The sequence below is a fragment of the Poecilia latipinna genome, unplaced genomic scaffold (genome assembly GCF_001443285.1).
Source record: "Poecilia latipinna isolate Pla-1442-1.1 unplaced genomic scaffold, P_latipinna-1.0 Scaffold1315, whole genome shotgun sequence".
Taxonomy (NCBI): Eukaryota; Metazoa; Chordata; class Actinopteri; order Cyprinodontiformes; family Poeciliidae; genus Poecilia; species Poecilia latipinna.
In genome coordinates this window covers 51,067-64,468 of record NW_015113931.1, presented here as the reverse complement: position 1 = coordinate 64,468, position 13,402 = coordinate 51,067, and the positions used below count along the sequence as shown (strand labels likewise).

At 39.4% G+C, this 13,402-nt stretch overlaps 2 protein-coding genes across 2 annotated transcripts in view; one reads left to right on the top strand and one right to left on the bottom strand.

Annotated features, from left to right (window-relative positions):
• Positions 1–3,268, top strand: part of csdc2b (cold shock domain containing C2, RNA binding b) — a 21,189-nt gene extending 17,921 nt beyond the window's left edge. The window contains exons 3-4 of the mRNA XM_015055428.1: positions 194–316; positions 1,383–3,268. Coding sequence (XP_014910914.1) covers positions 194–316; positions 1,383–1,545 — 286 coding nt within the window. The 3' untranslated portion in view covers positions 1,546–3,268. The remainder of the gene's footprint in view (positions 1–193; positions 317–1,382) is intronic.
• Positions 3,269–3,627: 359 nt separating this feature from the next.
• The window catches only part of pmm1 (phosphomannomutase 1), a 14,208-nt gene continuing 4,433 nt past the window's right edge, over positions 3,628–13,402 (bottom strand). The window contains exons 3-8 of the mRNA XM_015055426.1: positions 11,668–11,744; positions 11,434–11,525; positions 11,211–11,310; positions 9,942–10,017; positions 7,368–7,483; positions 3,628–5,506 (exon numbers count right to left, since the gene is read on the bottom strand). Coding sequence (XP_014910912.1) covers positions 5,309–5,506; positions 7,368–7,483; positions 9,942–10,017; positions 11,211–11,310; positions 11,434–11,525; positions 11,668–11,744 — 659 coding nt within the window. The 3' untranslated portion in view covers positions 3,628–5,308. The remainder of the gene's footprint in view (positions 5,507–7,367; positions 7,484–9,941; positions 10,018–11,210; positions 11,311–11,433; positions 11,526–11,667; positions 11,745–13,402) is intronic.

Here is a 13,402-nt window from a genome sequence, read left to right as displayed (position 1 = left end):
GTGAATAAATAAGCAATGCTAAACCTGGTGAGGGCACAACTGAAGCCTGGTGGCCCGCCAGGCTTTTAATACACTGGGGGGAGACTGGGAGGATTGTACTCTGTGAAGCTCTGTTCTTCAATAATACTAAGTAACTTATCCTAACTAATTTCATGCTTCTCTCTGTGATTTAATGTCATCCTTTTGTCCGCAGTACGGTCCGCGCTCACTCGGGTCCAGTTTTCAAGGGCACATGCAAGAACTTCTCCAGATCACAAGGCCACGGCTTCATCCAGCCGTCGCATGGCGGAGAAGACATCTTTGTTCACATCTCAGAGTAAGTTAGAAACAGCGGCCAACGGCAAACAGACGCGCTGCGTTAGCTAAATTGCAGGTACCGCCCCACCTGCAGCGCCAGCTCTGGAAATAACCTTTCTCTTTATGCCAAGAAGAGCATCTAATGTTAGAACAGGCACAGCAAATTGTGTACACTCTGCACTCTGTCGTCTCGCTTTCCTAAAATCACTGAGTTGCTCATTTTGCTGAGTCGAAGCATCTTATTTTAAGGGCTAAAGTTGATTTGCTTCTGTAATTTTAGTAAACGATGTTTTGTAAGACACATGGTGAAAAGCTGCATTTAATTTGGAACCTGGATCTGGAAGTGACATCACACCCAAATGATTAAACAGCTACTAATTGTTGTGGAGCTAAAAACCTAAAGCCAGTACCAGCTGACTACAAGCTTTTTATGTGTTAAACTCTAAAAGAAAGATGTTTCGAAACTTATGATTTTATACTGGTTTAATGAGCATAGCATCAGTGGTTTATTTTTTAAACTTTCTCTAATTTTTCACTATTAACATGGGAAAAGTGTTATGGTGTGTGAAATAATCTGACAGTAGAACTAGTACTTTTTAAAATCCACACTAGGGGATTTTTGGCTTAAATCAAGCTCCTGTTTACTGCAAAGAAATTACTTGTAAGTTAGTTTTGTCTTATTTCAAGTGTACTGAGATATTTGCAGTAAAAACTAGATAAAAAATATTTTGTGTTTTTGCAGTGTAAACCCACACAAAGAGATTTAGCAGTGTTAAGACTGTACTATGGGTTTTTATTGAGCTTAAAAAACATCATAGGTGCAAATTCAGTGTTTGTTCCTGCAATTTTCCCAATGTTTATAGGGGAGACCTTTGCTGAGACCTTTGACCTCTCAGCTAAAAAAAAAAGAACTTCAGGAGCTTTTCTATTTGATTTTCTTGATTTGGATCTAAAAAAATTAAAATAAATCAGACTTCCCAGTTCATTTAGTTTAAAAATAAACGCAATGTTGTTGTTTTTTTAAGCTCTAAAAGTGCGTTTTAAAGGAAAACGGCCTTCCCCGCCTCTGTTTGTCTGCGTTGCAGCATCGAGGGCGAGTACGTCCCCGTCGAGGGAGACGAGGTCACGTACAAGGTGTGCCGAGTTCCCCCTAAGAACATTAAGGTGCAGGCGGTGGAGGTGAAGATCATCCACCTCAACCCGGGGACGAAACACGAGACCTGGTCCGGACAGATCATCAGCTCGTAGTCGCCGAGATCCGCTGCCGGAGGACGGCAACCCTCCGGCTCGTGTCAGCGGGGACGGTGGCGGTGCTCCTGGACTTTTTGCTTCGTTTAAAAAAAAAAACAAAAAAAAACAGCAACCTCTTTTAGAAATATATGTTCCTCTACTCTGTCTGTCAGAGCTGATAATGAAATCGTTACTGTTGCAGGCAAGTGATAGATTCTGTTCAAGCTGTTCCAACAAATCCTCTTTGTGTTATTTATGTTCAAATTGAAGTGGGGACCATAAATTAACCACACTTACAAGTGCGAGGAGTTTTTTTGTTTGTTTTTGGGTTAGTTTGTTCACAGTTAGTTTAAAAAAAAATAGAAAAAGAAATACTGGGAACATTAATCATGTCCATGGTGCAGACTGCAGTGTGTGTGCATGTGTGTGTGTGTGTGTGTGAGGAGACGATGTGTTTTCAGTTTTACTTCCCCTCTTTGCAGCTGTTTCTCTGCTGCATCAAAGTTTCCAGAGTCACATGTTTGCTGCAGGGGTTTGTCGTGGGATTTATCCCACCCAGTCTGCACTGTTGCTACGTCAGATGTACAAATTTAAAATGGATATATTAAACTCAGAGAACAGCTGATGCAAAAGGAAGCGATGGCAACATTCAGGAATAAGAATGGTTAGTCCTGGAGTACCAGGGAAGCTGTGAGGCTTTTTACATCTCCTCCCATGATGAGATGTCTCATATCTCCTTCCTGGTTTCACATCATCATTATAAAAAACCCCCAACAAAATATCATGTGACAGATGCAGGAAGGGTCATTTGACCTTGAGCAGACAAACTACTGGCTTTTTATAAACAGTTAAAGAAACATTTCCAAGTCAGTGGTGGTTCCTTTATATACATATGAATCTGAAATTAGGTTAAGGACAGTAAAGGAAACAAGATGTTAAGAGAAAAGACATTTTTAGCTATATTTTTGAGAAGGAAAAAAGGACTTTTTCAAAATAAAGTAAAAGTTTAAAAATTCTCAAGTAATCCCAGATCAGTGATGACTTATCCAGGTTGAGCTAAATATTTTAGATTTTGAACAAGCTGTCAAAAGATGTTGTAATTGTCCTTTAGTTTAGTGCAGAATAGGTCATTGTAATGTTTTTCTTTTACATTTCACAATGCAAATGGGACAACCAAGTAAGCAACAGAAAACTATTTAGCAGCAGAAATGTCAACGATATTTTTATTAATTTATTTGTTTTTGAGTACCTGGGCTGCCCCCTGATGGAGTGGCGGCAAGGGCAGAGAGCCATATTGTCCATATAAAAAGCCGCCACTAGTTCAAATAAAAACTGCACACATTCCCATAAAAGCAGATCTACTTCATTGTTCTCTCTGCGTGGATATTTGTGTATGAATTAATATATTTTGTCGTCAGATTATGACACGCTTTGCATTTTGCTGAGTATGAAAGCTACTCGACCTGCCAGTTTGCATCAGATATATCATCACAGCTGTGGGTTTTACTGCCAGTGAGTGAAAATCGTGTGCTTGGGGAAACGTGGTGGCCTGCCTCACCGTGTCATGTGTTAAAGGATCTCAGCATATCGTAGCTACCCAGGTTAAATGGGACACTGCACCTCATTTTCTACTACTGCAAGTTTCCCGCCGTCACGTGTGTCCGTGTCTTTGCCTGAAAAGGTGCTTTTATCACTTCAACTGAGCCTTGAAAAAACATTAAAGTGTGATTTATGATTTGAACTGAAGGTGTGTTTATTCGGAGTCTGAACAAATTCAAGTGTGGTACACCAGAGCTGCTGATGCGATGTTGTGTTTAACTCTTTCTACAACTCAAAATAAGAATTAAATGTTAAAGAAAACATTAAAATAATCGACATATGCAAGCGACAAGAATGTTCTTTTTTGCTATTATGAGAATCTGAACTAAAACAGGAGCAATAAAGCATGAAGATAAGCTGTAGCTACGAGCAAACCCTTTAAAAAGTTATTAGAGGGAAAAGGTGACATCTAGTGGTTGGAAGCTGAATTACATGGTTGGTTTGGCCACCGAAATAAAGGAGAAAACCTGAAAGTACAAAAAGTAAACACCAAGAGGCAGCAAGGTTTTAAAAAGAGATTTATTACGTTAAATAGTTTGTTTTTCTCCACGAGTGCTTGAAAAACCAACATGCTCGATCTTCCAGTTACTTCCACAGAAGCGTTATAAGGCGACTGTCAGCTTTGTATTTAAAGTTCACTGAAGCCCTTCAGCTTGAAGGAGTGTGTATGGTCAGATTTTTATTTATTTATTTATTTATATTTTTTATGAGTGTTTGTTTGTTCCCAGACCATAAAACATTAGCTATGTACATTCAAAATCTGGTTAAAATCACTTAAAACAGTGGTGGAAAACGAGCATACATGTCATAAAATGCTCTCAAGCTCAGAAATTTGGAGACTTTACTCCGACGGACATTTTATCTGCAGCAAGCTCAACCAATCAGAAAACATCTCGAGGTCTCGCACACTTTTTATGAAAATAATTAAGTGCAGATAAAGACTGATCAAACTTTTTTTTTTTGCCTTGGAAGCTGACATTGTGACACGGTCACAGCAGGTCAATTCACTGGTTGAGATGAATTCCCACTTTCATTTCCAAACATCCAGACTTTGCAAAAGTCATGAAACACTGCTTATGTCATCAGATAATTCCCTAATCAGGAGTTTATAATGTGTTCAAATGGTCTTCTAAAATTGTTTTAGCATCTATCAACATTTTCAAATCTATTTAAGTTATTCAGGCAAATGTATGCAAACAGAAAACAGGTACAGAAATGATATATTTTTTGATTTGATATACAAATGTGTCTCTGGAACGTTTTCAGCCTTCAGCTTTCTTAATGAAAGACTCAAAACTGTTAAAAAGATTAAAATAAAAACGGGACCCTATGATGCAACATGCAGCTGAGATACAAAAGGACTTACTGAACACAGTTTGGACGGTATTTTTAAAAGGTGAAAGTTGAGAGGTTGTTCTCTTGAGAGGCTATTAGCAGTAATCATCTTACATGCTGTAGATAGCTCCTAAACAATTTTTTTGCTAACGTCTAGTCAAACTTGGAATAACTTTGGATGGCCACTGAAATCAAATTAACACACCAATACGTAAAAATGACATTTCGTATGTTAAGATATTGACTGTTCACAACCACTCAACAGAACTCTGATTAAAAAAAACAACCTAAATCTTCCCTTTTAAATCTGCTGATTGTTCCCTCAAATGCATTTAGAGGAATTCATATTCACTTCAGGACCCTTGAGAAGTGGATGTAAATATTTGACACCAGATAGTTAAACGGTTAACATATTAAAACGGATCCAGTTTAAAAATTAAAGCAGCTGGAATGTCGTGTCCCTTTGGTACATCCTACACTTTAAATGTAGAAAGATCCTTGTTTTGAAGAAGTTAATAACCAAAAACCAAAGAGAAATCACGTTGCAGTCTCCTCCGTCCCGCTCTCGTACTGCGGTGAGTTTGTCGATAACTATTATCTCTCATTAGTGCAAAAATATCGCTTCATACCCAAAGTCATCTGGAAGATAAACATCCCTGTTCATTTTGGGTTCATTTCAAGGTTATATGCTTCTCATCCCAGCAGTCAAATGTAGTTTTTGGCACAGTACTTAAAACAACAATGCTCACTTCAACATCTGCTGCCTTTAAATAAAAACCCTCCTCCTGCCTTTCATTCATATATTAAACTAACATTATCAACAAGGAGACGTCGGTAGCGGTGCCACTCAGCAGTTCATTAGAAGCCTGCACTCGATGTTCCTGCTGCTGTCCAGTTCTGGGGGGGTTTTGGCCGAAGGTATGGCGATGAGGCGCGGCGACGAGTCGAAGAAAAGTTCGCGGCAGAGCCGAACCGTGTTCTCGGGTGAGTAGACGGTGAAGCCGATCGTCCTCGGGTCGTTGAAGATTTCGTAGTCGTTTCCTCCCTGGAAACAGGAGTGGCGTCATCATAATCGCATCACATCTGAGTTCATGTGGTTGGGTTTCCTTCTCATGACGAAAACCAACCACCAGGTCAGACATCCCAGAACAAATGACGGCTTTATTCTCTGAGTCTGAGGTTTTTACCCCTCAGCATGTTCATCCTCTCATGAGATCACAGTGACAAACAAAGAGAAGCTCTTTGTTTACACGACTCTCGAAATGTTTTAATTGTTCTTAAAGGGACAGTGTTATGAAAAATTAACTTTTTTTGAGCTTTACATCATATTCCCTGCAGTTTCCTTGATTCTTTCATGCCTGTTTGAGAAATCGTTTAATCTCCATGGCATCTGTTCAGCTGTACAAAACGCCTTCAGGGACGTAGCACCGCCTTCAACACACAGCTCCTCCCCAGAGCTGCAGTTTCTTCCCCATTCAGCTCCTTCAGACTAGCCAGCAGCAATTAGCAAACATCTGGAGGAGCTGAGCATCAGCTGAGCTCATTATAGCAGCTACTTTTCAGAGGAACGCTGGTAAAAACGTTGTTAAAGGGTTAATAATAGAGGAGCCATGTTGTGATGACTTCCTGAAGGTGGAGTTTCAGAAAGAGCAGGAATTTCTTAAAGAGACAGAGACCCAATTTCAAGGCCTTAAATTACAAAGTCAAATTTATTTTAAGCCATGTTTGATATATGCAGCAGTTTTATAACTGGCACTATATGCCTGGAAAACACATCATACTTTAAACTTTCTCATCTTGATTTTGTGGAATATTTTCACATAACATAGTGCATAACTTAGACATAAAAAGAAAAGGACAAATAATTTAGATTTTTTTTGTGTGTGTGTTTTTTTTTTTCTATTTTGCTGCAGCCTAATTTACACTGATACCCTAAAATAAAACACAACACATAAATCATGTATGTTCTTCTTTTGTTTATCTGTCAGACTAAATCCTGGTGAAATGGGTAAAGTGACAAAAAGTGAATAATTGACCAAATTTTTCTTCCATTTATTGGAATAACACCAACAGAAATGTGACCCATGACCTCTCAGGAGACACTGAGGTCAGATTGCTCAAATGCTGCTGCATTCGTTCAGCAGTCTGACATGAATGAGCCTTCAGATAAACCCAAGAGCTGCTTTAAAAACGGCAGGACTTCCCGTCCTCAGGCTGTCACAGGCCAGTCGATCTGAAGCAAATATTGGGCAACAAACCACGTAAAGTAAAAGCTTGCAGCTATTCGTGCAAATTAAAGGTGGAGGAAGGTTTACATAAGTTTCCAAGGTAACAAATAATGAACTTTGGAGAGTCACATTAACGAGTCAAACTTTCAAATTTGTGCTTTGAAAGTTTGACAAAACTCCTTGTGTGCTTCCCCCACTAAGCTGAGTATCAGTCAGATTTCTCAGGTCCACACTGTGAAAAATCTGTATTATTGGCCGGAGTGACGTGTTCTTGTTGGTTTAATTTGGGTTTTTCCCAAGACATTTTAAGTGTTTTTCACCTTTTACAATGATGAAAAAGAAACTCTTTGCTGCTGCAGTGCCATGTGACCGGCTCTGCGCTCGTATATATCCTGGGAGTGGTGCACAGAGAGCAGCTGAGACACTGGTCGTAAATTTTATGATGTTCAAACCAGAGCGATACATTCATCAGACAGAGGGGCAGCTTTTACTTTAAGTTTCATTTGCACATAAGAGTGAGGAGGCGTGCTAATGTTAGACTGGAAGTTCAGCAACCGTCCTGGGATTTTATTTATTGGTTCAAGTTTGGTGACAGAGGGTCACTCCTCTTATTTTGCCCTCCTGCTGGTCGTAAACGCCAACGTTTTATGTTGACGTCGGTAAAGGAAATGTTCTTACTTCTGAGGTTTCGTTGCCAAAGAAGTAGATGGCGTCCAGGCCTTCGTTCTCCAGCAGGTCTAAGCACAGCCGCTTGTCCCAGCCCTCAGGGAAAACATCGAAACTGATGAGCCCACCTGAAACGAGACGAGCCTGTCAACGTTATCATAACGACATCAATGGCTCCAGGACAATCCAAACCCAAAGTGAATATGGAAATATTTATTCCAATTGAATTTCTCAAAACTGCTGCATATAAATTTATTTGTAGTTAAATATGTTTAATAAGAGCAAAACTCTTACAGATAAATTGAATTGAATCATAAAATATTTTCTGAAACCTTTCATATTAAACTCTTTTTCAATTGATTGTGGTTCTGATCCCAGTTTGGTCCAATTGGACGATTTTGACCCCATAAGTCCATGAGACCTCCTGCTGGTAGATATTATTTATTGGCCTTATGTAACAATATTTCATTTCAGTAGATTATAAATTGAATTGAAACTTGTTATGAATTAGCGTGCAGTAAAATAAGAATAAAGGCTGATATTAATTGTCATAAAACGTCTGCAGTCATAAAACTTGGAGTCAGAAATGGTGGAGCAGCACCAAACATCCAGCTCAACAGAATAAGACAAAAAAGGAAAACAATGTTTGAACTTCCTTTAATATACAAGTAAATTTGCATAATGTATTTTAATATACAATTGGGCCAAAACTATTCATAACAGTTAGAATAAATGTAAGATTTAAAATAATTTAAATTTAAATTTAATAATTTAGATTTAAAGTAGTTTTCAATCAACCAGGACTGTAAACTGACCAGCTGTTTTTTTGTTGTTTTTTTTTTTTAGTTTCCACTGATGCTTCAGCTTTGCCTGTTGGTCAAACAGGCAAAGCTGTTTGATTTAAACTTTAACTTTAAATCAATGAATACTTTTTAGACTAACTTGCTGATTTTATTTACTTACTCATTACCTGAGTTTCTCCTCTGTGCGTCTGGTGTGAATACTTTCTAGCACGGTGGCAAAACCTGAAACTGCTGCTGCGTAAGTTACTCAACAGGTTGTTGCTAGGTAACCAAAGAGTGAGTGAGTTGCTAGGCAACCAGAGAGCAATGAGTTATTTGATTAGTTGGTTGTGTGAAAGGTTGAGCAGATAAAGCCTTTCCTCATTTCCCAGAATGCCGTGCGGTTCTGGATTGGAGTTCAGTGACTATTCCATATATTGAATATTGTATTTATTGATATTAATCAAGTGTTTATCACCATATATACAGTTGTTGATTAGTATTGCAGCCCTCCTTTCAAGAGTTACATTTATTAAAAAATATTACTGACATAGAGAAAGAGAATCATCACTTTAATCACATCCAGTTTAAACCAGTAAATAATTTAACAAAGGAAAATAAAACTTAAACTTCAACCCATCGACAGAAGCAGGAGAACTTGTTGCCTGAGAGAAAATCGGATGAAGACACAAAACATCACTAGGTTATAATTTTTTTGTTGTTGTTTTCACCAAGACTGCAGAACATTTCCTGTAATTAAAACCATAATAGTCTGAAATGATCCGTCTCTGCTGAGCTTCAACTCACATGACCCTGGGCTGTGAGATGAGGGCAGAGCAAAACAAAACAGACAGAAATCTGCCTGACAACTTTCGGCACACATTGTTCTCTCCAACCTAAGCGACTTTTCCACGTCTTGCCTCCAGAAATCGGCCAATCAGGAGGCTCTGTCCTCTCACACCCTCATTACGGCTCTGACACAAACACCTTCACGCCCAGAAGACAAACAACTCAGAGCTCCAGCTTAACTTTGAGCCTGCATGTTTTAAGAAACACCGAAAGCTCAGATTGTTGGCTGAACTGAATTACTTAATGTAGAATCCCTCCAGAGGAGGAAGCTGATGCCTGGAAACACTGATTAGCTCGTCTGTCTAGGTGCAGACTGGGCAGCGTCGGGTTATATAACACCTGCAGCTCCTATCAGCTGATGAGGGCGCAGATGAACTGTAAGGAAAAGCAAATAAATAAACCTTCTGGAACTGCCAAGCCGTTTTCACTGCGTTAGAGTCAACGGCGTAAAGATTCAGGCTGCGGCGTTCCCCTCTGATTTCACACCCCAGGAGCCCCAACATTCAGCAGGTGGGCTCTCGAGGAAATCGAACGGGCCGGTTCTTGTTAGTGTGAAGTGAGAGCGGCCCTAACGCGTCACCAGGCAAACATCTAGTACCTTCTGCTGCGGTGTGTCGTCAACAGAGCGAAGGAACAGCGTGTGTGTCTAATAGTTAACCAGCACAAAGGTTCAGCATGAACCAAAGGTGGGCCAGCAGAGGGGCGGAGGGGTGGAGGGCGGTCTCTTGTTTTTTTATCAATAGATAAGAAGCAACAAACAGACAGAAATGCTGTAAAAGTGGTTTGGCACCGAGCCGAACCATCATAAACAGACGCAATTAAGTTTGCCTTTCTTCCTGACAGAGTGTCGCCAGAAACAAGATGTTCTGTTTTCCCTTTTGCCTGCCTTCCTGCACGGATGCAGAGAGGGATCCGAGGCGACGGGAACAGGATTCGCCTCGTTCGATTCTCTCACCTTTGGTGAAGCGGAGCCCCTTTCCAGCAAACTCTTTTTTCAGGGCAGCAACAAACTTCTCCCGGATCTTCTCCCTCTGAGAAACAAGAAACAAACGGGTTAAAGACATTGGAGCAAAAAAAAAAAAAAAAAAAAGACAGAAACGGTGGCTTGCTTTTGTTATTAACCTCCTTTACTCTGATACCACTTAAAAAGCTTCCAAAGTGACCTAATCAGTAAATAAAATCTGTTCCCTTGTGTTGTTTATTCTGAGTTCACTACAAAAACACAAAATCTAACCAAGCAGTTTCTAGTGCAAATAGAAACTATTTGCACTAGAAACTAGTACAAATAGTTTCTAGTGCAAAACTAGTTTTGTTTATTTTATTTGAAATAAAACAAAACTGACCTACACTAACTTCACACCACGATATACGAGCTTAATAATTCATAAACATTGATGAAAGTGAAGTTAATTGGATTAAAACATTTTCAGGTTTTAGCCACAATCTAATGGTCTTCAGTAGAGAGTAATTTATTTAAGTAGGAATCCATATTTGTTTTAATTAAACCCGGTTCGGCTTAATTACTTTTCAGATTCAGATTCATCCAGCTCATAATGGCAAGTTTTCTACCTGAGAGAGGCCACTGATCACACTCAGTCGGCACTTTATCCATCTGAAAAAGTGTTTATAATTTTATGCGATGCTAAAGGTTTACCGTTTCTTCGTGGCGACATTATTGAGCTGCGATCCCTGACATAAGAGGCCTGTTTCTCCCACCGGAGCGTTTCTGTTTTTAACGGAGCGCCGCCTGAAGGGACTCGACCTCTCTGGGAAGCTCGTTTTAGACTCATTTTTACCTAATTAACCTAGTTAGTGACGAGTTCTTCCTCTGGGTTTTTTTTTTGCACGTAGCTAAAATACCCAATTTTTGAGGTGAAACACGTCAAAAACATGCCAAACTAATTTAAATGTAACTAAATGTCTTTCTCTTTCTGAAAATAGAGGAAGATTACAGAATATAATCTTCCTGCTAAACTTCTCCTCTGCTGATACTTAGTTTCTTTATTAAGCCAGACTCTGTCAACCAATCTGTTAGGTTGTGTTGACGGGTCAATGTTTGACCTTTCTTTGTCTGTTTAACGACTTAAAAAGAGAAACAAAGAGGTCCTTTTGGTAAAAAACAAATGTCTGCTTTGCTCCATCCTGTCTGCCTTCAGATTGAATCATCCTCTTCTTTTGCACAGCAGAGGCGATTTCGTAACTTTTCCAGGCGAACAGTGTTTACCTTGTCTATTTCTGAAAATTCGATCCTCTCCTCCAGGGTGCAGCTGCGACCGATGGGCGAAATGTTAATCATCCCGTTCCTGAACTCGATAAACGTTCCCCTGCGGGAAGAAAACGACGTGTGATTCAATGCTTTTAATTCTGATCCATCTCTCAGTCTTCTGTCACGAAAGTGTAAAGGAATAAAAACATTCACTTGAAATAAAGAAACCTGGCGAACGAACCTTTTCTTTGGCAGCTTAATGAGCCCCATGTACCGCAGGCAGAAGTTGATCAGATCCTGCAGCAGCTCCTCTCCCAGATGGTTCTGGATCGCCTGCAGGAGCAAAAAACGCATTTAATATGGCTTTAATATAATCGTACTAAATTACCATTATTATTAAAGAGAAAAATGCTTTCCAGCATAATAAACTGGGGATTTCCGGCTTTGTTCTCACAGAAAATATGAACTCTCTTACGTGCTTTGAGAGCAGTTTCCCGTCTTTATATTGAACTGTCCCGTTCTCAGCAAACACATAGTCAAACTTGTGAATCACTGAAAGAGAAAACACACAAAACGAGGCTAAATGTGATCGTCATAACTCAAAGAGTTCTTGTTTTTAAATTGAGAACAGTAAGAATAAGAAAATGAAGTAGCATTTTACGCTGTTATCAGATTATACTGCATATAAAAAGGCTGGAAGAGTTTTAGTCAGTCTAAAATCTCTTCTTCCTTTCATCTGAGTTATCAACGGTTTGATTTACTTTAGAAACTGATTTTATCGCTGTAACCTAAAAGAAAAAAAAAGAATCTGAAATCAGAAGATTACTGCTAAACAGTAAAAGCAAATGCTGTTGGAAAACAGATTAAGACAGTTATTTATTCATCTAGGCTCCAAGCAGCAAGGTAAAAATATATGTAATAAAAATGTTCATTAAGAAGAAGGGAAACAGTGTAGATAATAATAGTATAAAATCCCCTGGAAAACTTCCAGAACCACTTAAAGCCTGTTCCTGGAGTCGTATGCCAGTGGTACTGAGTGCAAAATTTGCAGAATATTTCAAGATTAAAACTTCAACTGAAAAGTAGTCAGAGAGAGTAAAGCAAAGAGGAAAGAGTTCATGTTATGTGGGAATGAGAAACGATGAGCTTGTTATCACACTTTCATCTTCCCTGGGTTGAAGAGGAAATGTCAAACAGCCAAGAAAAGGTAAGAAAAAAAAAAGTAAGATTTGCTGGCTTTGGACCAACACATGTCGCCTCTAAGACAACCTGTTTATCAGGTAGAGCCTCCAAAACATCAAACCTCCTCACTGTTTGCTCTACATGCACACGACTCTTTGGAGGTGACTGCGCATAAACAGCTGGACACCAAACACACTCAAAAGTGTAAAGAAAATGAACTGTTGCACTGATTATTTTAGCTTTTAGCATTTTAAATATGCACCTAAATGCGCCACCTTGATGTTTTTCGTGGGTAGAGACACCACCAGCTGCAAATGGGCGCCAAGAACAGCCTCACCTTTAACACACTTGGACGTGAAGCCACATTGTGTTCTAACTTGGCACAAAGCGTCTGCATTCCAGCTGTAGACTAATATTTGCAGACAGACAAGTTATCAGCTGTCGGTGCAGCTACGTGTTCCCTGCTCAGCGTGACGGTGTGTTTTGGAAACAGCTTCAGGAGTCACGAGTTGGGAAACCGAAGCATGAGGGGGTCAGATGGACAACCGCATGAGAACTGATTTAAGTGTGGCTGGGTGTGTTGCTGCATTGCATTTCAGGATGGAAGCTGATGAATCAGACGAGCAGGTCCTGCAGAGGATAGTGAGGGGAGCGGAAAAGTTGCTCGTCCACATCAAGAACGGAAACACCAAGCAGTTAAAATGTTGAACTGATGTTGAGATCACTTTTTTTTTTTATCACTTAAATCATTGATCTTCCACACTGATCGTCTTTCTTTCTGTGTTGTTTGTGGCGACGAAACTATTCCCAGTTTTACTGATTCCCAATTTCAGCCATCGAAAATCTAAATCATCATGAAAATCCAGGTCAACTGGAACAAAAACACTTTTATTAACTAAATTACTATATGTACATCTGGGTTTTTTTTTTATATTGCACACTCTTATTAAGAAGCAACAGACATTAAAATGTATAAAATATATCAGTAATGCTCTTTTTATGTGTCAAAAGGCTTTTTGAAGATGTTC